Source organism: Bos indicus, chromosome 5, assembly GCF_029378745.1.
Source record: "Bos indicus isolate NIAB-ARS_2022 breed Sahiwal x Tharparkar chromosome 5, NIAB-ARS_B.indTharparkar_mat_pri_1.0, whole genome shotgun sequence".
NCBI classification, from domain to species: domain Eukaryota; kingdom Metazoa; phylum Chordata; class Mammalia; order Artiodactyla; family Bovidae; genus Bos; species Bos indicus.
In genome coordinates this window covers 1655445-1682264 of record NC_091764.1, presented here as the reverse complement: position 1 = coordinate 1682264, position 26820 = coordinate 1655445, and the positions used below count along the sequence as shown (strand labels likewise).

Below are 26820 nucleotides of genomic sequence, written 5' to 3'. Positions count from 1 at the left end.
CTTTACAAATGGGTCTGCGACCTAAGAAAAAGGTCTTATGCCACAGAGGTAGAAAGTGCTAGAAAGTGCGGATTTAAACACTCACTAGTCACACCCAGGAACCTGGGATGGTAAAACTGAAGAATTCCAAGCACCCTTAAGACTCAAAGAGAAAGCAGGCCGCGACGAAAGGAAAAGAGTTATGTGAAAATCTGAGCATCTGTTCCCTGATTCCTGCCAAACCAGACACCATGGTAACAGCACCGTAATCTGCTGGGCTTCCCAAAGAATCTTGACTATCTCCTTGGCAAACACCTGCACCTTTTCCAGGCACACAAGAGAGTGATTTACTCATCATGGCTCATCAGCCTAGCATGGTGGTAATTACACAAGCGTTATGGGCAAACCAGAAATTTCAGCACTGAAACGTGCACGGACTGGCAAAATAGAACAGAGATGCTAGCGACACTAGCGATTACAGAGACACAGAATTCCTTGGCCATCCATTGTAAATTGATGCCAGGGATAAGGTTACCAGATAAAATATAAGACACTCAGGCAGTATTTGGGACATTACTTATACTAAAAAAATGTTATTGTTTATGTGAAATGAAAATGTAACTGAGCATCCTATACTTATATTTGCTAAATCTGGCAGCACAAGCACTTAGAGAGTATCTGCTAGACATGACCCTTCCTCTCTCAATTTAAATCAAGGGGAACTGAAGACCCAACCAGCACCCAAAAGTGCTCAGCTGAATGTACACTGGCAAGCATAGCTATCCCAAATCGGTCAACCCTGGCACAACACTGGAATCATTTGCCAAGGCTTAAATAATACTCCAAACCTGGACACATTCCCAGAGGTTTTGATGTAAGCACACTGAGATGAGATGCTGGCATTAGTATATTTTTCTAATTTCCCAGAGATTATCTAAATGGAAAGCTAGGGCCGAGAATCACCGAGTTAGGGCACAAGTTCTCAAACTTTAGAGCTCACTGGACTCTCTGGTAAATCCATTTAAAGGCAGATTCCAGGGTTCATCCCTGGAAGATCTGATTCAGTAGGCTTCAGATGAGCCCCTCAGGTACTGCATGTTTAATGAGAGCCTTATGCAGGGAACCTTGAATCCCACTTTGAAAGACCCTCGAAGTCTGCTGCTGCTGCTAAGTCGCTTCAGTCGTGTCCGACTCTGTGCGACCCCATAGACAGCAGCCCACCAGGCTTCCCGTCCCTGGGATTCTCCAGGCAAGAACACTGGAGTGGGTTGCCATTTCCTTCTTCAATGCATGAAAGTGAAAAGTGAAAGTGAAGTTGCTCAGTCGTGTCCAACTTAGCGACCCCATGGACTGCAGCCCACCAGGTTCCTCCGTCCATGGGGTTTTCCAGGCAAGAGTACTGGAGTGGGGTGCCATTGCTATTCAAAGTGTGGTCCCCAGACCTCCAGTGTACGCCTCAACTGGGAGCTCCCTAGAAAGGCAGAATCTCAGGACCTCCACCTGCATTTTGAAAAGATCTACATGATTTGTACGTCCTTTAATGTTTGAGATGGACTCACCTACATATTTAACCCTTTCTTGAGAACCTCAGCAGCATGACTCATATTCCAAGCCCCTTGTGAGCCATCTCAGCACAAGAACGTGATCCTAACATAATAATCCCTGCCTTGGGACTGAAATTATTCCCAGGCACAAAAATTCCTTAGAAACTTTTATGTATCTTCATCAAATAATAATTTTAAAAACACCAACTTAGCAATATTAAATTTTGCATAATGAAAATTTGGTGTGCTTATGTAAAAGAAATATATGTGGTAAAAAATGATGAGTCAGGTAGGAGATTGCTAAGTACCTGCAATTATCTCAAGTGGCTGCATAGAAAATAAGAGAAGGTATCATAAGACGGGAGCAATTAGGAATGATGGAACAAAATTAAGCATATAACAATTTATGCTGGGTATTAGAATATATTTTTTCACAGCAAGGTCAGTGGTTCCTGTGGTTGTTCTGACCCCCTTTCTCTAGCTTGAGTAATTTCCAAACTAGACTAAGGGGAGCATTTGGAAATGAGAGGTTAGCAAAAAAAACCCTTTACTGTCCAGGCATTGATCTGCATGATTTAATACAGCATTTCTTTTCCCAGAATTAAGCATTTACTCTTGCCAAAATGCTTTCCAGTTGTTTTATTAACTAGGCCTTTCAAACACCCCTTTGAGCTCAATAAGCATTTTATGTCCGCTTTTTATGTAAAGAATTTGAGTTGCAGAAGTAGAGGGACTTGCCCAAGGTCATCCTGCAAATTAACAGCTGGTGTCTGAGCCGTCCTGTTACTGCTAAGATCTTAAATCAGGCTTCTGTGCTAATTCTGACGCCTCTGAGGTGGAGAAGGGGAAGATAAACAAATGGATGATTATTAAAGATACTTTTGAGTATTTCTCTAAAGTTCAGGAGCCTTTCATGTGAACTACTGTGAATTATTCTGAATTTTTAAGCTATACTGGCAAATGTAACAATGTGTCTGAGCGAACTCAGTTTTTTGAATCATGGAATTGAATTAGGCTTGTCTGACCACTAAATGGCATGCTACAAATTGGTTTGAGTTTGTATTTTATGCCAAAAGACTGGTTTGACTGAAAAGCTCGCTCTTGCTGAAGTTGTCCTGGTTTCCTTTAAAGCAGTGGTTCTCACACTTGCGTGTGGGCTTAGTGAGACAAGCTCCCAGGTGATACCGAGGCAGCTGGTCCCAGGACCACACTTAGAGAACCACTGTGCAGTCTGTCAGATTTCCAGACTTCCTCCATTTAAATAAAATGGATATCTGAAAACCATTACCCTCAGTCCACAAAAGACTCCTATAAGCATGACCAATCTGCTCGGGTTTCACCCTTTAACCCACCACTTTTAGACACAGGGCACTGGGGGAAAATTCTTTGTAACGAAGGAGTATATTGCTTGCTTCTCCCAGGCTACTAACTGTACTTCATTCTGACCATAAAGAAGTTTCAGGCCTCTTGCGTTAAATAAAAACTGATGTTAAGGGGAAGAGAGGGAATAATGGGAAATGCTTACTACATATCATATTTCTTTAAAGGTGGTCATTTTTACAGCTGTAGAGCTGAGTTGGCGGTAAATAGATTCAGGAAGGAGAGATGCGTCTTCCATTATGGTCTGATTCTATCACCCTCTGCCTTTCCATTGAGACTGAAGTCCACCACATTGCTCTGCTCCTAACTACTTCCCGTCACGGAAAATAACAAGGAGAATTTTACTCTCTCACTGAGCCCCATAACACCAAGTCCTCCCTAGTTTCCCAAAGAGGCGACCAAGTTCACTTCCTCCTTTCTTCCCAGGGCCACCATCTGCAAGTATATTTCAGGCTGTCTACTTCTACAGAAATGCTCTCCAAGGTTTATACTCTCCTCCTCTTTTATCCAACCCCTTTAAAAATAAAAGCAAGGTGGAACTACCATCCTTCTAACCTGCTTCCAGCCAACGAATACGTATAGAGAAGCTTTATCATTTAAGAGCCTGCTCTCAGTTACAGGGAATAAATAATAAATTGCTCTATGATAAAGCATCATGGCACTGCCATATGCTGGAAGAGCACATGCAGGATGGATTTGACTGGGCACTTACTGGGTGGTCGGCATCCAGCTCCGAACCATACATGAGAACTCGATGAGAACACCTGTCTAACTCCGAGATCTTCCGGGGAAACCAGGGCACGTCCTCCAACTCTGTTGGAAACACAGTGCAGGTTCAAAAATATTAGCTTTCCCCTTTGCAACACATGTCAGCTTGCAAAATCACCCAACAGACAAAAACTGGCCTTGCCTTCTTCCTCCGTCCAAATGTTCTCAGGCGGATTCAGCGTCACAATCGTGGTTTGAAATTTCAGTGACTGAATGAGCTCATTGAATTCCGTTTTGCCACACTCACAGTCCACAAAGATTTCAACTTCCGAACTTCGCCGCCGGGATTTCCGGGACTCAATATGAATCATGTTGACATGCTTTTCCTGTGAAAGTATAAACAACATATCTAAATCACCTTCAGGGCACAACAAAAGACATGCCATGGACTGTCCTTGTTTAACATGTAAGCAGAAAGGTGCCAAGTGCCCACAAAAGAGGAAAAGACAATTATCTCCCTGTTTGGTTGACTAAAACATGGAAATGTTTTCCAGCCATTGTCTCTATGAATAAGAACAGTAACTGTGCATAGGTTTTCCTGTCTCTTTTTCAATAAGAGGGCCCCATAAAATGTATAATAATTATGAAGATTATCATTTTCTAGAGGAGTCCACATCCCAATGGTGGTGTGCATGCTTATTTGGGGGGAAAAATTAGTTTATCATTCTGTTATATATCATATTGTCAGATTGATTGATTTTTTTATATATATTTTCCCAAAAAACTTATAACTCAAACTCTTGATTTTATAGTAATAAAACATTTCCTTCTTTTTTTTTTTTTTTTTTTTTTTTAAAACATTTCCTTCTGAAATAAAACTTAAGATAATTGTAGAAGAAATAATTAATAGTATGAACAGCAGGCAAATAAGGCAGAAACGGGGAAGGTGACATGAAAATGACTGAAATTTGGGAAACACTGACCGAAGAGTGGCCCACAATTTAGGGGGGTGGGGTGGGGGAAGGAAGCAAGAAAAGTAGCTAAGGAAGGATCTCTGTAGGCAAGAAGATAAAAGAAGACTCCCTAACGGAACCACTTAGGAACTATTCTCTTTCAGCAACCTCCAGGCTAACTAACTTCATCCAAGAATGTGTTGCTGCCAACTATCATGATGGATTTCATGAGTAAAAGCTCCTTACAATAAGATGTTCAAAGCAGGGCCGCAATTTCACACTTAAGTCTCCGGTTTAAATTTCCCCAGTGATTTAGTGTTTCTTTGTCCTCAGTTAACTGAAGACTAAGTTCTCTCCATCCTAACCACCCCCAGACAAGCAGATACCTCCCCAATAGTCCACTAGCCTCTGATTATCAGCATAACTCCTAGTACAGTCCGGGAGGCCTCAGACCTTTCAGCACAGCAGCAGGATAGGCAATTTCCAGTGCCAGACCAGGATGAAATCACAGCATCCTTCTCTGTATAAAGAAACTCATCCTGTGACCAGGCCACTAATTGCTCTACTTATGTTTTTAATAAGTTTTGCAATAATGCCATATTTTCTAAATTGGGAGGTAATAAAGGTAAGATTAACATGAGGTTCAAAGTTTAAGCGTCTTCACACAACTGGGTCACTGCGTGGACTTTGGTTGAAGCAGAGTGGATATTTTTAGACAAGAAAACTGGGGTCCAGATGGGTTAAGTGATGTAACTAAGACCCCAGCACCAGCTGATGGCCAAGTGAAAACCCAGAGCTGACGACTGTGTCTCCTGGGGTTTTTCCACTGCACCCAGCTTGGAATTGGCCTGCCATTCGGCACTGTATGGAGACAGCACTGGACGATATCATTATGTGTAAAATATTTCCCCAAACTTCCATTACCACTGTTTATTGTACCTGATCCTTTCTTCAAGGTCAGAAGAGAACAAGGAAATATTTTCCAAATCAGGCTGCTAATTTCCCCTCTATGGTCATCAAAGAGGCATCACAATAATGCCTAATGTCTGCACACTTTACAAAGCACTTACACTCCTGTTATTTCAGCACAACAACCTTGTTAGGTAGGAATTATTACTGCTATTTTACAAATGAAGCTACTGAATCTAGGAAGCAGCTAGGGATTAGCCGAGCCAAGAGAACACAGGTCTGAAACCTCTGCCCGCAATTCAGTCTCTCCATGGCACCAGCAGCCCAAGGCACCAAACGGTGCTAGCCCCCGTTATAGCTCTAACTATGGCCAGTGCCCCCAAACAAAACCCACTGGTAAAAGAGGCATGTCCTGAAGGAGAGGGAAGCTGTCAGGTGTACCCAGGCAAGAAGTCAAGAGTTTTTCTGGCTTTTTATAACCTTCCCCTCAACCACAATCTTTCTTGAGGTTTCAACCCACCCACTTGGATGACTGTGTTTCTACAAGAGAAAGCTAGCCAGAGCTCCCAGGCTTCCCAGGTGGCGCTAGTGGTAAAGAATCTGCCTGCCAATGCAGGAGATGTAAGAGAAGTGTGTTCAATCCCTGGGTTGGGAGGATACCCCTGGAGAAGGGCATAGCAACTGACTCCAGTATTCTTGCATGGAGAATCCCATGGACAGAGGAGCCTGGTGGGCTACAGTCCATAGGGTTGCAAAGAGTTGGACACAACTGAGGCGACTTAGCACACACACAGTCCTAGGTCCTATATAAGGAGAATGACTCATCTTTACAAAAGACATGTTAGGTTCTTGAAACAATGAGGCTTAGGGGAATAACAAGTGCTTATACCTTGCTTATTTAACTTCTATGCAGAGTACATCATGAGAAACACTGGGCTGGAAGAAGCACAAGCTGGAATCAAGATGGCCAGGAGAAATATCAATAACCTCAGATAAACAGATGACACCACCCTTATGGCAGAAAGTGAAGAGGAACTCAAAAGCCTCTTGATGAAAGTGAAAGTGGAGAGTGAAAAAGTTGGCTTAAAGCTCAACATTCAGAAAATGAAGATCATGGCATCTGGTCCCATCACTTCATGGGAAATAGATGGGGAAACAGTGGAAACAGTGTCAGACTTTATTTATCTGGGCTCCAAAATCACTGCAGATGGTGACTGCAGCCATGAAATTAAAAGACGCTTACTCCTTGGAAGGAAAGTTATGACCAACCTAGATAGCGTATTGAAAAGCAGAGACATTACTTTGCCAACAAAGGTCCGTCTAGTCGAGGCTATGGTTTTTCCTGTGGTCATGTATGGATGTGAAAGTTGGACTGTGAAGAAAGCTGAGTGCCAAAGAATTGATGCTTTTGAACTGTGGTGTTGGAGAAGACTCTTGAGAGTCCCTTGGACTGCAAGGAGATCCAACCAGTCCATTCTGAAGATCAGCCCTGGGATTTCTTTGGAAGGAATGATGCTAAAGCTGAAACTCCAGTACTTTGGCCGCCTCATGTGAAGAGTTGACTTATTGGAAAAGACTCTGATGCTGGGAGGGATTGGGGCAGGAGGAGAAGGGGATGACAGAGGATGAGATGGCTGGATGGCATCACTGAGTCGATGGACGTGAGTCTGAGTGAACTCCGGAAGTTGGTGATGGACAGGGAGGCCTGGCGTGCTGCGATTCATGGGGTCGCAAAGAGTCGGACATGACTGAGCAACTGAACTGAACTGAACTGAATACTAACATATCACATTTTATGCCATCAATGTGCTCTAGGACATATGCATGAATCAAATGTGAACAAACTGAATCAGGCTGCAAGCTCTTAATATTTAAAGATACCTTCTTTGGCTTCTTTTGTCTTTGCCTTTCCAGGAGTGAGGCTCACACTTTTAAAGTACCGACTTCCTCACCTGACAACAGTATGCAGAATTACTAATCGGCTGACTGTGAGTTAATAAACCATTATTTCCATGAATGTTTATTTTATTGTTTGACAGACCAACCCCTCTTATAGAGCTTCATGAAGTTTGGTCTCTTTGAACGTTTCAACACATTATCTAGAAATGGATTCAGTGATACTTCATAAGAGATGACAGGTTTGTAAACCAGCACACAGACACTTTTAAAGTTGGATAATGATGTTTTACATTCACCTGGAAGAGTTTCAGTGCCTTGACCAATCCACCAACTTCATTTTTCAAGGAGAACACAACTGCCGTCTTGCCACTCTCGGTAGCAGTGTCATTTTTGCTGCTTCCCTTGTTGCCTTTTTTATCATCATTTTTGCCAGAGTTAGTTTTATTTAGCTTCAAGAAGGGAGAAACACACACAAAAGTATTAGTTAGGATTCCAGAGTTCTCTGTAACCAGATTCTTTTTCAGATATTCCATTCATATGCTGGAACCCTTAGCAAGCATACAAACTCAAGGAGAAGTTGCCAAGCCACTTATAACTATCGATCATAAGTACTGGTCTAATTTATTCATGGGCACTATTTTGCAATGCTCAAAGATATCATCCAATGGTTGAAATTAAAGGGAAATCATATTTGCTTCATTTTAATAGCAACAAAAATCTGACCATCATAAAGTCTCTTGTCTACTCAGCCATTAAAAAGAATACATTTGAAGCAGTTCTAATGAAGTGGATGAAATTGGAGCCTATTATACAGAATGAAGTAAGCCAGAAAGAAAAACACCAATACAGTATAGTAATGCATATATATGGAATTTAGAAAGATGGTAACAATAACCCTGTATATGAGACAGCAAAAGAGACACTGATGTATAGAACAGTCTTTTGGCCTCTGTGGGAGAGAGACAGGGTGGGATGATTTGGGAGAATGGCACTGAAACATGTATAATATCATATATGAAACGAGTCGCCAGTCCAGGTTCCATGCACTATACTGGATGCTTGGGGCTGGTGCACTGGGACGACCCAGAGGGATGGTATGGGGAGGGAGGAGGGAGGAGGGTTCAGGATGGGGAACATATGTACACCTGTGGCGGATTCATGTTGATATATGGCAAAACCAATACAATATTGTAAAGTTAAAAAATAAAATAAAATAAAATAAAAAATAATAAAAAGGAAAAAAAAAGTCTCTTGTCTGAATAACTCCTTTCTTTCTAACAGATTTTATAGCATGAAGTTTGGTCTGTTAGCCTAGTTGAATTATATCAAAGCTATATTAATTACTAAACATAGAATTAAGCTATATTAATTACTAAACATATTTTTCACAATAATTTTTTCAGTTAATCTTAAAAACAAAATATTAATTTTGTGCTGAAATATGTCAGAACATACACTGAAATTGATCACCTTACATTCTGCAAGTAGATCCACATGGTCAATGTGAGTCTATCTGCAGAAGTTCAGCACATGGGAGTGTATTCAGTGAAGACCACCTGTGTCAGCAGATGATATCTGAAAAGTGGCCATAAAAATTCAGCTGCATGAAAAAACTGAAGAAAAGAAAGAAAGATGAAGGAGGGGAGGGAGGGAGAGAGACAGAAAGGAAGGCAGGAAGGAAGAGGAGGGTAAAAAGAAATCAAGAAACAAAGAGGCTAGCTCATCATTAGGAGCCAAGAGCAGAATCTGAGAAATCGAAAAATATTAGCACTTCACTGGCCAACCAAGATACCATAATAATACACAACTAGGTAATGACTACTAGTCCTACTGGCTAAAGACAAAAACGACAGATTCCAGAAACTTGGATCACATTGTCAGAAATACACAATTATAAAGCTGGAAACTTACTCAGCAGAATGCAGACTGGAGTGTACCTTTCCATGTTCTTTATACATAGATGAAGACCTGGGCAAATAGAACTTTCTCCCTGGCAGACAGTGACAGACTGCAGTCATACCAATCTATTACTTGCTCATGAAACTGAGAAACGCACATTTGATATGGAACCCAGAGAACAGTTCTTTGTTATTTTCTTCCTCTGATTTCTCTACTGGCTTTATTTTCACATGTTACCATTGCCTCACTCACTAGATTTATATATCACAGAAACAAATATTTTATAATTTATGACTTGAGGGACAAAAGAAGTTTACGCAGGCATTGGCATTTGACAGTATGTTCCATCATTAAAAACTCAAATGTTGTAGTGCTCTCAACATCTGCCACAGATCTCATATATTTTAAGTAGTATTTTCTATATGAAAGGGTTATTATACATTAACGATAACTCTGAGTTTTCCTCCCAGAAGGTCACTATGGCTTCAGAATTCTTCATTGTAATATCTCATTCAAATATTCATTTCTAACATTTAAATGTTAGAAAACTTATTTATGTTTTAGACTCATTTTTGCAAATTGATTTAAACAGTTCTTCAAAACTTGTCCTGATTACTTTTCAACACTTTTAGGGGTAATAATATACTAGGACAGTACAACCCTCTGGCACATAGTCAGAGCTACAATACTAAAACAGATTTTTCTATGATACACACTGAATTGTAATTGGTTGATTAACTCTGGTAATATGGTAATGAAATATCATTTAATAGTTTTAATAATTATAAATCTGAATATATTTTTCATTCACTGTCTTCTTTATTAAATCCTATGATTATTACCCCATATCACAATCTAAATCCTGCAAAATGTTACTTTTTCATTCTGTTACTGTTTTTTTAATAAAACTGCCTTAAATATTGAAACAAGTGGTATATTGCTTTCATTACCCCATCAATTAAACTCAAAAATAATGGAGTAATGAGGAACACAGGAAAGCTTTTGAAAGGAATCTGATCTTTCTCTTATTCCAATAAACAGCACCTATAGACAAAACCAGAAAATATTACTTTGTGTTTAAAGACCAGGTTTTATATATGGAAGAGGCTACAGAAGACACAATAATCTTGCAGGAACCATAAAAATCCATTTAATTTCTTCTCCCTGTTCCAACTCATAATAAACGGTCCTTTCAAAAATTCTGCACACTTATTTTGGTTGTTGATATAAGACATTGTTTCATAGAACTTCTCATTCTTAATGTTTGGGAACTTCTTTACTTTCAACTCAAAAACTTTGAGGAAAGAAAGTTTTGCCCTGTAGAGATCAGGACACCTGCTTTACTTTATGGAGAGAGAAGGAAGGGTGGAGAGAGGCAGGAGGAAGGCAGGTTAGACAGATGATAGAGGAAGGAATTAAGGGTGTGTGTTTAGAGTAGGTGTCCCAGTGGCAAGGATAGGACTATCCCAAGCCTGGAAAACACTCCTCTAGGGAGTGCCAGCTACTCAGTACTCACTGTTAAGCTGGTGAGCAGCTGATGCTCTTCGGGCACTGCTGAATCCAGGGAAAGCCCTCTCCTTGCCCAGTATTTACTGGAAAACATCATCATTGCTGGCTGCATGGGTCCCGATGTAATTTGCTTCCTCTGTAGCAGCGGGACTAGCGGGGCAGCAGCCACAGTGAGGTGAGAGGAGCTGGCGGGCAGCGGACCTCTCGGGGCGCTGACCAGAACCGTGGTGCTGAAGAAAACGCAATGCGAATCTTCCCCTTCCAGGCCCCTTTATATGAGTGACTGGGGACTGATGGAAGGCTGATTAGAAAGAAACTCATTTCTGGCTGCCGATGGCCACAGTCAGATTACAAACCTGAAGTCTGGGGTTATCTGTGTTTCCCTGCTATTTGTTTGTTTCATAGGTCGAGTAGCTGCTTGGGCGTGGGTGGCAGAGAACAATACATAACGGAGTGTTATTTGTAAAAGAAAACATCTCTCCCCTGACCTTAACTCTCATCTCTCAAACCTGCTACTGGCAAGTTAGCCTCACCCTTAAGGTAATGAATTCAATGTTTTCAAAAAAAAAGTAAAATAATTCGAGAAAGATCAGTATTGCAGAGTCCCTAAGCCATTTTACTTTATGTTAATAAATTTTTTCTGATCTGATGTGTTATGACTGTGTGAGTGGAATTGTGTGTGTGATGGCGTTCATAAAATGCACTGCTCCCCAGTCGTGTGATACCACTATGCAGTGATGTTTAGGCAATTGTAAGGGAAATGCGAGGCTGTGATTTAGCCACATACATGCATAGTTGAGACACTAACCCTAGAATCTTCCTCACTACGTAGGAATGAAAAGGATATGAAATGTCCATATAATCATTCCTTTGATGACTTCAAACTAGAACAAGTCCAACAATTTGAAATGCATAGATCAAGTGATAACTTACTAGTCAAACTTCAGTAAATCATAAAGTTACCAAGGAAAATATTAATAGCCTCCTGAAGTATTGAAGACTCTTGATCAAATGGACGTGTTTATGGAGAAACAGACATAGAGAACAGTTTTATGAACATGGGGAAAGGGGAGGAGAGGGTGAGATGTATGGAAAGAGTAACATGGAAACTTACATTACCTTATGTAAAATGGATAGCTAACAGGAATTTGCTGTATCGCTCAGGAAACTCAAACAGGGGCTCTGTATCAACCTAGAGGGGTGAGATGGGGAAGGAGATGGGAGGGAGGTTCAACAGGGAGGGGATATACGTATACCTATGGCTGATTCATGTTGAGGTTTGACAGAAAACAGCAAAATTCTGTAAAGCAATTATCCTTCAATAAAAAATAAATTTTTTTTTAATGGACAACGTTTGACTGCAAAACTAACCAAGGACTGGCACTGCTTGTCTATACAGAAAACAAAATGAAAATTTTTCTAAACAGGAATGGATGAGCAAAAATTAACTGGATTTTATTGACAATTGTTTCTGGAGTCCTGAGGGGTCATAATTATTATTTGATCTAATTTTTGAAATATTAATGGCTTGAATTTACTCTAAAAATCAGCTCTGATAACCTAATAGGAAAGTGAAGTTTAAATATACTGATAGAAGTAATAATAACAAAAACAACAATAATAATAGTTAATGTCACTGAGTACTTAGTATTTGCCAATTCCTAAACACTTTTTAAGATAAAACGTGATTCATCATCACAACATTTACAATGCAGTAACCATTATTTCCATTTTATATATGGAGAAACTGAGGCACAAAGAATTTAGGTAACTTGCCAGAGGTTTGGTTTTCCCTCGTGGCTCAGCAGTAAAGAATCTGCCTGCAATGCATGAGCTGCAGGAGACGTGGGTTCAATCCCTGGGTCGGGAAGATCCCCTGAGGGAGAGCATGACAACCCACTCCAGTACTGTTGCCTAGAGAATCCAGTGGACAGGGGAACCTGGCGGGCTGCAGTCCACAGGGTCGCAAAGAGTCGGACACGGCTAAAGTGACTTAGCACACACACACGCCAAAGGTTTACATAATTAAAAGGTGGCTGAGGCAGGATTTAAATTCAGGCAGTTTGGTTCCAAAATCCATGGTCTCAACTATTACATTATACCTTCGAGTATTCCAAACAAAGAAACAAAAGTAAGCTCAAGAAAACATACATAGATTATTTCATCTAAAAGAGGATTTGGGAAAATGTGTAATTCAACAAAGATTTGTTAAGGACTCACTCTGTTAGGACTTCCCTAGTGGCTCAAACGGTAAAGCATCTGCCTACAATGTGGGAGACCCAGGTTCAATCCCTGGGTCAGGAAGATCTCCTGGAGAAGGAAATGGCAACCCACTCCAGTATTCTTGCCTGGAAAATCCCTTGGATGGAGGATCCTAGTAGGCTACAGTCCACGGGGCTGCAAAGAGTTGGACAGGACTGAGTGACTTCACTTCACTCTGTTAGGCACTGAAACTGAGTCCTGGAGATGCAAAGACAAAAGAGATACACTGCTACTCTCAAGCAAGGCACAGACTAGCTGAAAGAGACATACGTGCAAATAAATAAGTGAAACAAAACACGCTGAATTCTCTACAGAAGACAGTAAAAGCACAAGGGACAGAGTGCTCAGTGTTACCTTAGGGGAGTTAAGTGGGCCTTTCTAGAGGTTGAATAATTAAAAGTGAGTTTGTGTTTATTAACTGGAATGGAATAGAAGATAGGAGAGGAGTCCATGTAGAGAGAACAATATAAGAAATATATCAACAAATGATGTTGCTCAACAAGAATGGAGTGTGGGTCCGGGGCAAAGGTGCCATGAAGGATAAGGCCGAAGGGGAAAACGGGCTCCAAATCCTGATAAATCTTGAATGGCGTTCAGTGGGCTTTTCACTTTATCACCTTATCCTGTAGGGGAAAGAGATCACTTGGAAGGGCATTAGGCAAGGCAACAGTGTAACCATCTTGGTATTTCAGAAAAGTAGCAGCTTGGAGGAGGACCTCAAGACTAAAGGCAAAATCACTTAGGACCTGAAATAGTCCAACCAGGAGAGGGAGTATGCAATGAAAAGAACAAGAGATGTTAAGGAGCAAAATACACAGGACAACATGCCTACTTGGATGTGGGAGCAGATAAAAATCTTCCAGAATAACTCTCAAGTTTCTTTCTGACTGGGTGGACTGAGTAAATTACAGTCTCATTCATTGAACTAGACCACACATAAATAATTGCAAATTAAGAAAAAAAAAGAAACTCTTAAAAGTTAGATCTTATATATATCGCATGTGAATGACCAAGTGAAACTGTCTGATAAGCATTTGAGTATATGGGTTTAAAATATGAAAAGAGACCTAAGCTGGATATAGAGATTTGGCTATTGTCAAGTGCTGAAAAGGGGTAATACAGCTTCACTCACAAAGTATACGTTGTTTGAAAAGAGAGTCAAGAACAGAAAACCCTGGGAACATCAAATTTAAAAGCAATTTAAAACAAAACAAAACCAGGAACATAAAAAGGGAAATAAGAAAGGAAAAATTTCAGAGAGGTAGGAAAAGCAAAGCCAAGAGAAGGTAAGTTTTTGGAAGACAAATATTAAACTTGAAAAACAGAATGAAGGACTGATGATTTGTAAATCTGAATGTCAGGACTGTTGCTGTTGTTTAATTGCTAAGTCGTTATTTGACTCTTTCGCAACTCTATGGACTGCAGCCCTCCAGGCTCCTCTGTCCATGGGGTTTCCCAGGCAAGAATACTGGAGTGTCCTTGCCATTCCCTTCAACAGGGGTCCTCCGGACCCAGGGATCAAACCTACGTCTCCTGCATCGACAGGCGAGTTCTTTACCACTAAAGCCACCAAGCTACAGCACACTGAAGAAGACGACTTTGCCCCCAAAGGCCCTGTCTTTGTTGGGTTTGGGGCAGCTGCAGCTCTCATAGGCAAGTAGGGAGAGACCCACAGCCGCAGCGCACAGGCCCAAAGCTCCCTGCCATTTCTAACCTCAGCCACTGACCAGAAATCCACATTCAGACAAGAGGCCACATGTGCCTGGATCTTGGATGGGAAGAAACCGCTAGGGCAGCATGGTGAGAAGTCTCTGGGCTGTCAATGGGCCGCTGGAGCTCCAGGGTCAGGTGGTGCGACACACCCCACACATCTTCGGTTTCAGACATTCCTGCAGCATACAAACCAAAGGACGTGGCCACTCGGCACCTAAACTGGCTTCTAGGCACACAGGACACCGGAAGTGGTCAAGGGGCTCAGCCTCTGCCCCGGACCCCTGCCAGCAGTGCACGATTCGAACGGTCCTGCGGCAGCCTAGCCATCCTGCAGCTCCGGGTGGCAGCAGAAAGGGGCGGAGGGGGCGGTGGGGGGAGGGGAGGGGAGGGTTGGGGAGGGGATGAGGGCTTGGTGGAGGGAGGGGAGGGGAGGGGAGAGGTGAGGGGAGGGGCGGTGGGGAGCAAGTCAACGGGGTGGCTCTCCGGGCCAGCAGGGGCGGGGTGAGGGCCTGAATATTGCTTCTAAAATAGAAGGTGAAGTCCAAAATAGGAAAAAGACTAAACTCTCAAGCTTGCATGACTGTAAATGGTGGTGTCTTCGCTATTTCCAAAGAAGGAATACGTTTTGGGAAAAAAAGAGGGGAAAAAAGTTTTGGAAAAAAAAGAGTGAATTTGAGTTGACTGCAGTACTATCAAGGAACTTTAAATAGCGTGCAATTATAAATGTTAGACTGGAATTTGGGAAGTAGATTAGAGCTAGGGATAGAAATCTGAGAGTAATTCAGTGATGTTAGCTGGCGCAGGACACGGACTATCCAAATAAAAGAATATATAGAGAAAAATCCTCTCTAGAGAGACTGGAATCCTTTTGAACTATTGAGGGAAATATAAACTGGTACAGCCTCTGAGAAAATAGTAAAAAGATTCCTCAAAAAAGTAAAATAATTATGGTATGATTTAGCAATCCTATTTCTGGGTATGTGTATATACACATATATATACATTAGTCTGGAGAATCCCAGGGACGGCGGAGCCTGGTGCGCTGCCGTCAATGGGGTCGCACAGAGTTGGACATGACTGAAGCGACTTAGCAGCAGCATACATTAATCACTCAGTCATGTCCAACTGTTTGCAACTCCATGGATTGTAGCCCACCAGGTTCCTCTGTCCATTAAATTCTCCAGACAAGAATTCTGGAGTGGGTTGCCATTCCTTTCTCCAGGGGTCTTCCCCATCCAGGGATTGAAACTGGGTCTCCTTCATTGCAGGCAGATTCTTTACCATCTGAGCCACCAGGAAAGCCTGTGTGTGTGTGCAAAAGAATTGAAAGCAGGGACTCAAAGAGATATTTTTGCACCCATGTTGAGTTGACTTTAGTCACTAAGTCTTGTCTGACTCTTGTCACCCCATGGGCTGCAGCCCGCCAGGCTCCTCTGTCCATGGAATTCTCCAGGCAAGAATACTGGAATGGGGCGCCATTTCCTTCTCCAAGGGATCTTCCTGACCCAGGGATGGAACCCAGGTGTCCTGAATTGCAGGCAGATTCTCTACCATTAGAGCCACCAGGGAAGCCCTGCACCCATGTTAATAGCATTGTTATTCACAAGAGCCGAAGGCTGAACAACACAAGTGTCTATCAATGAACAAAGTGGTAAACAAAACATGCTATATACAAACAATGGAATGCTGTTCAGCTGTAAAAAGGAAATACTGACAAATGCGATAACACGGATGAACTTCGAGGACTTTATGCTAAGTGAAATGTCAGTCACAAAAAGACAAATACATACGATTCCATTTACATGAGGTATCTAGAGTAGCTGAACTCACAAGCAAAATGGAGTTTGTCAGGGGCTGGGGAGAGGGGAAAACAGGGCACAGAGTTTCAATTTAATAAGATAAAAAGTTCTGGAGATTGGTTGCCCAATAACATGATGTACTTAACATCACTGAGCTTAAGAATGGTGAGATACAAACTTTATGTTATGTGCATTCTACCACAAATTTTAAAAATGTTAATAATAAATAAATAACCAAGAGAACCCAGGAACTAAACCACAAAAGATGCTCATAATTAAAGGTAGAATGAAAAAGAGAAGTCATCCAAGTAAAAAAGATTAAAGGAGGTGAAACATAGAAAGGAGATAAAATTTATGGTCAGTGGTTTCAAATACTACAGAGAAGTGGAATGAGAACTAGAGAAAAACCGCTAGATTTGGTTATCAAAACTGTCACTGGTGACTTTAGAGAGTGCAGTTTTAGCAAGAGAGGAAATAAACCCAGATTACAGGAGTTAAAGATAATGTGGGTTCCAAAGTGTAGGCAATAAGTCCAGATCATCTATATCAGATTTTAAAGTACTCTTTCTAATTAACAGTGTAGATTTAACTATTTTTGTTCCCTCCTGAAATCCTACTAAAGCAACAGTAAAGGATTTCCTTTCCTTTTTAAGGCACAAAAGAATAGCATAAATTGGAGAAACAATAGCAACAAAAAAATTGGAAGCTAAAAAGAAGATGAAATGATCAAAGATTTTGTAAATGTGAGAAAGCTGAATCCTAAGCTATCAATGAAGAACACTGAGAAGCAACTCAGCTAACATTATTGAATCTCAATCACTGCAGATGGTGACTGCAGCCATAAAATTAAAAGACACTTACTCCTTGGAAGGAAAGTTATGACCAACCTAGATAGCATATTCAAAAGCAGAGACATTACTTTGCCAACAAAGGTCCGTCTAGTCAAGGTTATGGTTTTTCCAGTGGTCATGTATAGATGTGAAAGTTGGACTGTGAAGAAAGCTGAGTGCCGAAGAATTGATGCTTTTGAACTGTGGTGTTGGAGAAGACTCTTGAGAGTCCCTTGGACTGCAAGGAGATCCAACCAGTCTATTCTAAATATCAGTCCTGGGTGTTCTTTGGAAGGAATGATGATAAAGCTGAAACTCCAATATTTTGGCCAGCTCATATGAAGAGTTGACTCATTGGAAAAGACTTGATGCTGGGAGGGATTGGGGGCAGGAGGAGAAGGGGATGACAGAGGATGAGATGGCTGGATGGCATCACTGAGTCGATGGACGTGAGTCTGAGTGAACTCCGGGAGTTGGTGATGGACAGGGAGGCCTGGCGTGCTGCGATTCATGGGGTCGCAAAGAGTCGGACACGACTGAGCGACTGAACTGAACTGAACTGAACTGAAAGGCTCAAATACCTCTAGAAGTGGGGGTAAATGGAGGAGACTGAAAAAGAATTGTTCAAAGACTGTTTAAGAAGTTGTTAAACAATTTCAAAATTTAACAAAGTAATCAAACCAGTGTGGTACTATAGTTCAGTTGTGTCCTACTCCTTGCAACCCTTTGGACTATAGCCCACCAGGCTCCTCTGTCCACAGGGATTCTCCAGGCAAGAACACTGGAGTGGGTTGCCATGGCCTCCCCCGAGAGGGTCTTCCCCATGCAAGTCTCTCATGTCTCCCGCATTGGCGGGCAGGTCCTTTACCACTAGCGCCACCTGGGAAGCCCGTAAGACAGTAGACATACAAATGGAATAGAATTTAGAGTTCAAAACAAGTTTTGACCATTTGTGGTCAACTGATTTTCAACAAGTGTGCTAAAACTGTTCGACAGCAAAGAATAACTTTGGATATCCACGTGAAAAACAATGAACACTGACTCCTACCTTACTTCAGACACAAAAATTAACTCAAAATGAATCACTGACTTAAATTAAAAGCTAAAACTATAACAGTCAGCAGAAAACACAGGATTATATCTTCATGACCTTGGATTAGGCAATTTTTTTCTTAGATATGGTAACAAAACCATAAGCAATCAAAGAAAATGTAAATATGATCTCATCAAAATTAAAAACTTTGTGTCTCAAAGGACATCATCAAGAAATGAAAAGACAACCCATAGTATGGGAGAAAGTATTTATAAATCATGTATCTCATAGAAGGCAGTAACCAGGATTTATAAGGGTCTTTTACAAGTTGACACTGAAAAAAAGAGTAAACCAATTTTGAAATGGACAAAGGATTTGAACTGACATTTGTCCAAAGAATACATGACCAATGAGTATATGAAAAGATGCTCAACATTAGTCATTAGAGAAATACAAATCAAAATACACAAAAAGATACTACTTTATAAACCACTAGAAAAGCTAAAATAAAAAAGACAGACAAATATTGGAAGAAAGTGGAAAAATAGCAAGTCTCATACATTGCTGATAGGATTGAAAAATGATGAGTCACTTTGGAAAAGTTTGGTAGTCTATCAAAATATTAACTACAAAAAAAAAAAAAATATTAACTACCATATGACCCAACAATTTCACCTCTAGGTATATGTTACAATGCAGTAGTCATTTTGGAAAAATGTTTGGCAGTTTCTCAAAAAGTTAAGCCTAGAGTTACCATATGACACAGCAGTTCCACTCTTTGGTATACACCTAAGAAAAATGAAAATGTATGCCACATAAAAACTTGTACATGAATGTTTACAGCAGCCTTAGTCATAACAACAAAAAAAACCGAAATTCATAACACCGCAGATATCAACTAATGAAAAGACAAAACAAAATATGGTGTGTCCATAAACAGTAACATAAAGGAAGAAAGTAACCTTGAAAACATCACACTGAGTAGAAGAAGCCAGTCACAAGAGATCACACAGAGCATGATTCCATTTATATGACATGTGGTGAAGAGGTGAAGACAGACAAGAAAAGGGGTGGGGGAGAGGAGAGAGGTGGACAGACAGAAAGTAGGTTAATGGTCACCTGGCGCTGGGGGGAGTGGGGAGGCAGGAATGACCACTACTGAGTGCCAAGTTTCTTCTGACAGTTATGAAAACACTCTAAGGTTAAACATTAGAGTACTCGCACAGCTCTGTGAATATATTAAAAATCAGTGACCTGCACACTTAAAAGAGTGCATTTTATGGCACATGAATTATATCCTAATAAAACTGTTATTTTTTTAAAGGCAGTTAAAGCTCTATATTCCCCTCTTCTATTCTACATAGCCAAGCCACTTCCCTTCCTGCCCCCAGGGGGATGAATGGAACTTATTTTCTGGAAACTGTAAAACAGAGGACCTCTGGACAGAAGGGCACTAAACATGTTTGAGAACACCATTACCCTGAAAGTAAAGTGATTAAAGGAACGTGTGCACTGAATACAGAGACTCAAACGACAGGAGGCTGAGAGCCGGGCTTTTACCCTGCAGCCAGGTCATGGGGAAATGGTTGAAGACTCTGACCAGGAAAGAAAGAAAAACCTGAAAAGACATTGAGAGCTCTGAACAAAATAGAGCAATCAGATAACCCTATGGTAAAGCCCCCATCATTGGCAAGCCCCGATTTAAACATATGGTAGATTGGATTACTGATAATTATGTAAAAAACAAACAAAAAAAACCACCCTTAATAAGAATTGACTCCCAAAGAAAAATTAAAGGGTCAAAGAAAGGCATGTGTCAGCTAAGAACTGCATTGCCCTAACCAATATAACGAGTTTCCCTGGTGGCTCAGTGGTAAAGAATCTGCCTGCCAATGCAGGAGACTCAGGAGACACAGGTTTGATCCCTGGGTCAGGAAGATCCCATGGAGAAGAAGGAAATGTAAACCCATTCCAGCATTTGTTGCCTGGGAAATCCCATGGACAAAGAAGTCCAGTGGGTTGCAGTCCATGGGGGTCACGAGAGAGTCGGACACAACTTAGCAACTAAACAACAAGAACAAACTGATATTATATCAACTATATTGGAAGATAGAACAACAAAGAAGGGTGCATGTATACAGTGGGAACTGAGGGGAGAGGGAATAAACAATTCCTGGTTGAAGAACAAAGATCCCACAAGTCACATGGCATGGCCAAAAAAAAGAAAAAAATCCAACTGAGATTACAATGTCATCAAAGTGAATTTTCAGAGATGTAAAGAAATATGTTCAGGGGAAGGATAAAAGGAAATACGCTGATGATAACAAAAAATTTTCCTGGTCCCTCCCCAAGATGAATGGAGAAGGCGAGTGCAGTTATTAAAGGACAGACATGGGCTGTAAGAGTACGGAGGTACCTGAAAAATAATCAAGAGTGGTTATTTTGAGATTGGCAATCAACAAAAAGTCTCTTTCCCTTAAGTCTTTCTGGTTGTAAGCCATCGTTTCAGCCTATCCAGTTTGTGTCACAAGCAAATATGATAGTATGCCTTCTGTGCTTAAACCACATTGAATAAGGCAAGAGAAAGGGCTTAACTTCATAGCACAAAACCAGCCAACCTAATGATCACCTTGGTTGGATTTTTTTTTTTTTCCATTGACATCTGACTCCTAGGGTTTACAGGGTACATTTTTGGTTCTGTGACAGGAATTGTTCACTATTATACCATCCATTCCTAATTCCTCCAACCTAACCACATGAATACCACACCAAAATAAACTTATGCCATAGCTGAAGTATTTCCTTAACTTAGTAGTAATTTATCAGTAAAGAAATGAAACACGCCTGCCATGACTAACATTTAAGAAACTCAAGCAGGTATTTACATACCACTATTCTCTTTTCAACATATTCACAAACCAACTGTCATATACATAGTTAATGAAGTTGTCATCTATTCTAGTACTCTGCATGTATGCTAAGTTGCATCAGTCATTCCTAATTCTGTGTGACGCTATGGACAAGAGCCTGCCAGGCTCCTCTGTCCGTAGGATTCTCCAGGCAAGAGTACTGGAGTGGGTTATCACGTCCTCCTCCAGGGCATCTTTCCGACCCAGGAATCAAACCTGCGTCCCTTAGATCTCCTGCATTAGCAGCAGATTCTTTACCACTAGAACCATATCCTGGTACTTAAAGTATCTACGAGTGGATTTTTTTTTTTTTTTTAAAGCAGCAGTTATGGGAAAAAAAAGTCTTAGGCTCACATGAGATCTTAGGAGATCCCACTCTTTCAATGAGAAGTCTTCATAAAACTGATTATGCCGTGATAGTCAGTATGGGGCTTCCCAGGTGGCGCTAGTGGTAAAGAATCCGCCTGCCAATGCAGGAGACACAAGAGATGCAGGTTCAATCCCTGGGTTGGGAAGATTGCCTGGAGTAGGAAATGGTGACCTGCTCCAGTATTTCTCGCCTGGAAAATTCCATGGACAGAGGAGCTTGGAGGGCTACAGTTTATGGGGCCACAGAGTTGGACATGATTGAGCACACACTCATAGTCAGTATGAGGTATGCACTTGTGCTCACAGCAAGAAAATCCCCAAACAATACCAACTCAAGTGGCCACCACTACGTCCACTCATACTATAATACACGAAAGTGTGCAGACACAATGGAAATGATTTACTCCTGTGGAACATACCCAAAGACTATAGAAACGATCATTTTGAGAAAAAAATTTCAACAAAGATAAAGATGGATTTAAATTTTGCAAGGATATTCTATCAACCAGCCAGACATCCGACAATATAATCTGAATTAAGTCATGAAGGATAAGGGTGATTTGGTATCAAAAGTCTGACTGAACTGACCTAATGTTAAATCATAACCAAAAACAGCTGCTACAGCCTTAGGAATCAATTTTTTTCCTGATAAAATGTTCATATGACTATCAGTTCAGTTCAGTAGCTCAGTCATGTCCGATTCTGCAACCCCATGGACTGCAGCATGCAAGGCTTCCCTATCCATCAACAACTCCCAAAGCTTGCTCAGACTCATGTCCATTGTGGTTGGTGATGCCATCCAACCACCTCATCCTCTGTTGTCCCCTTCTCCTCCTGCCCTCAATCTTTCCCAGGATCAGGGTCTTTTCCAATGAGTCAGTTCTTCCCATCAAGTGGCCACAGTATTGGAGTTTCAGCTTCAACATCAGTCCTTCCAGTGAATATTCAGGACTAATTTCCTTTAGGATGGACTGGTTGGATCTCCTTGCAGTCCAAGGGACTCTCAAGAGTCTTCTCCAACACCACCAAAGGCATCAAATCTTTGGAGCTCAGCTTTCTTTCTAGTCCAACTTTCACATCCATATACGACTACTGGAAAAACCATAGCTTTGACTAGACGGACCTTTGACTATCAAGTAGACACTATAATTTCCCATACCACTAAAATACTTAGTGCAGACAAGTCTGGTGATTTTTATTTTTTATAATTTTCTATATTGACGAAGATGGTTGACTAGAGACTTCTCTCTTTATTAATAAGCAAAATATGAAATCTATCTTACATTTGTGTTTTCATTATCATGTTTTTATGACAACTTCCATAAAGGGAGACTCATAAAAGGCAAGCACATTTAAACCAATTTGAAAAGGATAAAACTAAAGCAGAAAAGGAATAGTGATTTATTCTGGGGTCAGTGAGGCAACGGCTCAGATGAAACCAGAACACAGTTCAGATTTAAAATCAAAATGACCTCAATGAAAACAAATCAAATGGCGCCCCCAGGCCATACCTGTTGGATACTGTGTTTTGGCAGGAAAAGCAGACCACATGGCTTTAAGAATAAAAAACGATGGCCTGCAGAGGTATCTGATTGTCATCAAATAAAATAGCATTTATTTGTCATGCCAGGCACTGTACTAAACATTTTACATATACTCCATTTACTGGGAACCACTATGGTCACAATATTAAGGACGACGGAGCCAGGTCTCAAATCCATGACTACCTGACTCGAAAACGTGTGCTCCTACGCAAATAGTTTAACCCTTCTGTTTTGCATTCGTTAAGAAAATGTTTTGCATTTTCTAGTCGAACCATTCAGTGTGAATAAATTTTTTTCTGACACCTGACTCCCAGAATATTATAGGGTAAACTCCATGACTGTGGCAAGAACACAAAACACTTGATGATCCAAGCATCTACACCCCACCCTAAGCCACCTTGAACTGAGAAAACAAACACCTCAAACTAGTTGTACTATTTGTCCATTAGCACCACCAATCAAAAGAACTCGTATTTGTGTTGATACATAGTTATGCTATTCTAAATTGTGGCCAAGAAATTAAGTCAGTGATAGCAAATAAATAAGAAAACAGCAAGAAAAATAAGGTATACAAAACTTCAAGGTTTTTAAAAGTTTAACAAAGAAGCTCCTGTATTTAAAAAAAAAAAAGCCATAGTGATGCTCTCAGACAATGTGAGTCCTTAAGAATAACTTAGGAAACCATGGAACGAGATTAAAGAGGGACCCCCTGGCCCGAGGCCAGGACTCTCATGGACTCACTCCACACTGTAAAGCTAACAAATAAAATGCTCACAATTATTCAACTCTTCTTGCAGAATAAACTTGGGGGGCGGGCAGTGCTCAGCTGCTCAGTCATGTCCAACTCTTTGCAACCCCACGGGCTGTAGCCCACCAGGCTTGTCCGTAGGATTTTCCCTGCAGGGATCCTGGAGGGGGTTGCCATTTCCTCCTCTGGGGAGCCTGCCCAACCCAGGGATCGAACCCGTTTCCTGAGTCTCCTACATTGGCAGGTGGATTCTTTACCACTGAGCCACTCTTCTAAACATACCTTCTTCTAATTCTGAAGAGTTGAAAATAGGGAAAATTCAGCAGCCCAGGAATGTGAGAAGCACTACAAAATCAAATTTAGAGTGATCAAAAGAAAATGGGAATTTCTGTGGTAAAGAGTTTCCTTTTCCACAAGTGTTCAAAAAAGAGTGGGGTGGGGTATAGATTCTCATGGCTTGAATGATTCACTTATAGTCCTGTCAGGAACAAGGGAATAGGTTAGGAAAAAATGATTCTGCTCACGCAGATGGCTCCAGGATTCTGCCACTTGAATTCAACTCACCAGACTACAGTTGAAACATTCCTATTCCTTAAATTCCTTCCCTAAGATGTACCTCTGTCAAGACCAACCCATCCATTACCTGTATATGTATGGCTGAGTCCCTTTGCTGTTCACCTGAAATTGTCACAACCCCAATACAGAATAAAAAATTTAAAGACATCCCAAAAAAAGAGAGTGACCCCATCCATTCCGTAAGCTGTAGTTTAAGCAGCAAGGGTTTTTTTGTTTGTATGAAGTATCAATGAAACTGATTCTTTTCCCCCCAATCTTCACCAATCAATAAAATTTTGGGATAAGTTGTATTAAACAAAAAGTTAAAAAGCTGGTCTGGAAAATGTAATAGGATATGAAGGAAGCTAGAAACATCAGACTGGGTTTCCCCTCATTAGCCTACATATAGAATCCTTAAAAGCTCTGTAAACCAGAAGCGAATACAATATTTGTCCCAAATTTATTCAGAAATTGCATTTAAATTGAATTTAACAAAACTGTTTTTCAGGTTAACGTCTTCACACCCTGACGTGTGTGAAAGAACTTATCATGAACTTTGGAAGGCAGAAATAGGAGCATGTGTGTTTACAATAGCATTACTTCTATTAAGAGTATAAAAAAATAAACAATTTCACTCAGAAGACAATTTAAGTCTTTATATCATCTATTTCAGTTAGATGCTATTGATTGCTAATGACTTTCTGGTCAGCAAATACTCCATTTGGCCTATTTAACATTTGATTCAGGTAACAAAAAGCACGTGACTCAGATTTTCTCTGGATGTATCTTGCATTCCATGCTTGCCAGGCGCAGTGGCATGCAGTGTTAATACTAAGCATCAAGAAGTACCTTGATGGCTTTTCCACTGGAGAATTTGCCTTACAAAGTGATCCTGTGACACTCGTGAAAAAATGTGAGGTACAATCGGGCCATAAAACATCTAAAGCAATCTTAAAGACAGCTCTCACTGTGTTTTTAAAGCAGTTGGCTAACTCATCAGGTCTGGTGCCTCCAGACTAGTGTGGTATCAAAAATATGTATTTTTGACTGTCACAGCAAAAGCCCATTTCTGAAGTTAATACATCTTCTTAATTAAAAAAACCTGAAAGGAACCTGTTCATTGATCACAGCGAAGCTTACTGGAATTTGTTCTTTTCATTGTCTACTTCAGTACATAGAGATGTGAAGAGCAATATACCAGAGAGATATCTGAGGAGAAGTGTATTTAATAGCTCACCTATTCATTCTAGGGCTTCCCAGGTGGCTCAGTGGTAAGAAACCGCCTGCCAATGCAGGAGACAGGGGACACAAGTTTGACCCCTCTGGGGAAGATTCTCTAGAAAATGGCAACCTACCCTAGTATTCTTGCCTGGAAAATCCCAGAGGAGCCTGGTGGGCTGAAGTCCATGGAATCCCAGAGTCAGACACGACTGAGGAAGCATTCACTCTATTATTCTAGTATTCCAACTAACTCTAGGGATTGAACTACATTAGGTAAATACAGCATTTCTGATTCCTGATGGTTCTTAGAAAGAGATTTGGATTACGATCTGTTTTTCTTTACAGTGAGTTTGTTAACAATGCAATTTCCCATGTGCCAAGAGTGCTTTGGATACCCCAGAACTTACAGAAGTATGTCCAATCACACTGCCCCACCCCCACCCCTCTCTGCATCTAAGGATGACACACTCTTTTGCCCTAAGTTAAGACAGCCTGAAAAATAGGAGTCTACTTATAAGACCTAAAGATAAAAATGTTTGTTATCAGAGCAATCCTCAACTTAAACAACTTAAAAATCCAACAACTTAAAAAACTCCCATATTATAAGGACCCAAAGGGAGGACAGCCAAATACACTGTTATCATTTAAATGGCAGTATTCATCTTAAACGGAGAAGGCAATGGCACCTCACTCCAGTACTTTTGCCTGGAAAATCCCATGGATGGAGGAGCCTGGTGGGCTGCAGTCCATAGGGTCGCAGAGTCGGACACGACTGAGCGATTTCACTTTCACTTTTCACTTTCATGCATTGGAGAAGGAAATGGCAACCCACTCCAGTGTTCTTGCCTGGAGAATCCCAGGGACGGGGAGCCTGGTGGGCTGCCGTCTATGTGGTTGCACAGAGTCGGACACGACTGAAGTTACTTAGCAGCAGCATTCATCTTAAAAGTACTGAGTTGACCAAAAAGTCCTTTCAGGTTTTTCCCTAAGATGTTACCAGAAAACCCTAACGAACGTTTTGGCCAACTCAGTACAGTAAGCACAGACGTTTACTGTC

General features: G+C 40.9%; 1 protein-coding gene across 1 annotated transcript in view; it reads right to left on the bottom strand.

Annotated features, from left to right (window-relative positions):
* The window catches only part of TPH2 (tryptophan hydroxylase 2), a 104107-nt gene extending 93100 nt beyond the window's left edge, over positions 1-11007 (bottom strand). Inside the window, exons 1-4 of the mRNA XM_019959998.2 lie at positions 10788-11007; positions 7669-7821; positions 3814-3997; positions 3616-3716 (exon numbers count right to left, since the gene is read on the bottom strand). Of these exons, the coding sequence (XP_019815557.2) occupies positions 3616-3716; positions 3814-3997; positions 7669-7821; positions 10788-10892 (543 nt within the window). The 5' untranslated portion in view covers positions 10893-11007. The remainder of the gene's footprint in view (positions 1-3615; positions 3717-3813; positions 3998-7668; positions 7822-10787) is intronic.
* Positions 11008-26820: the final 15813 nt, after the last annotated feature.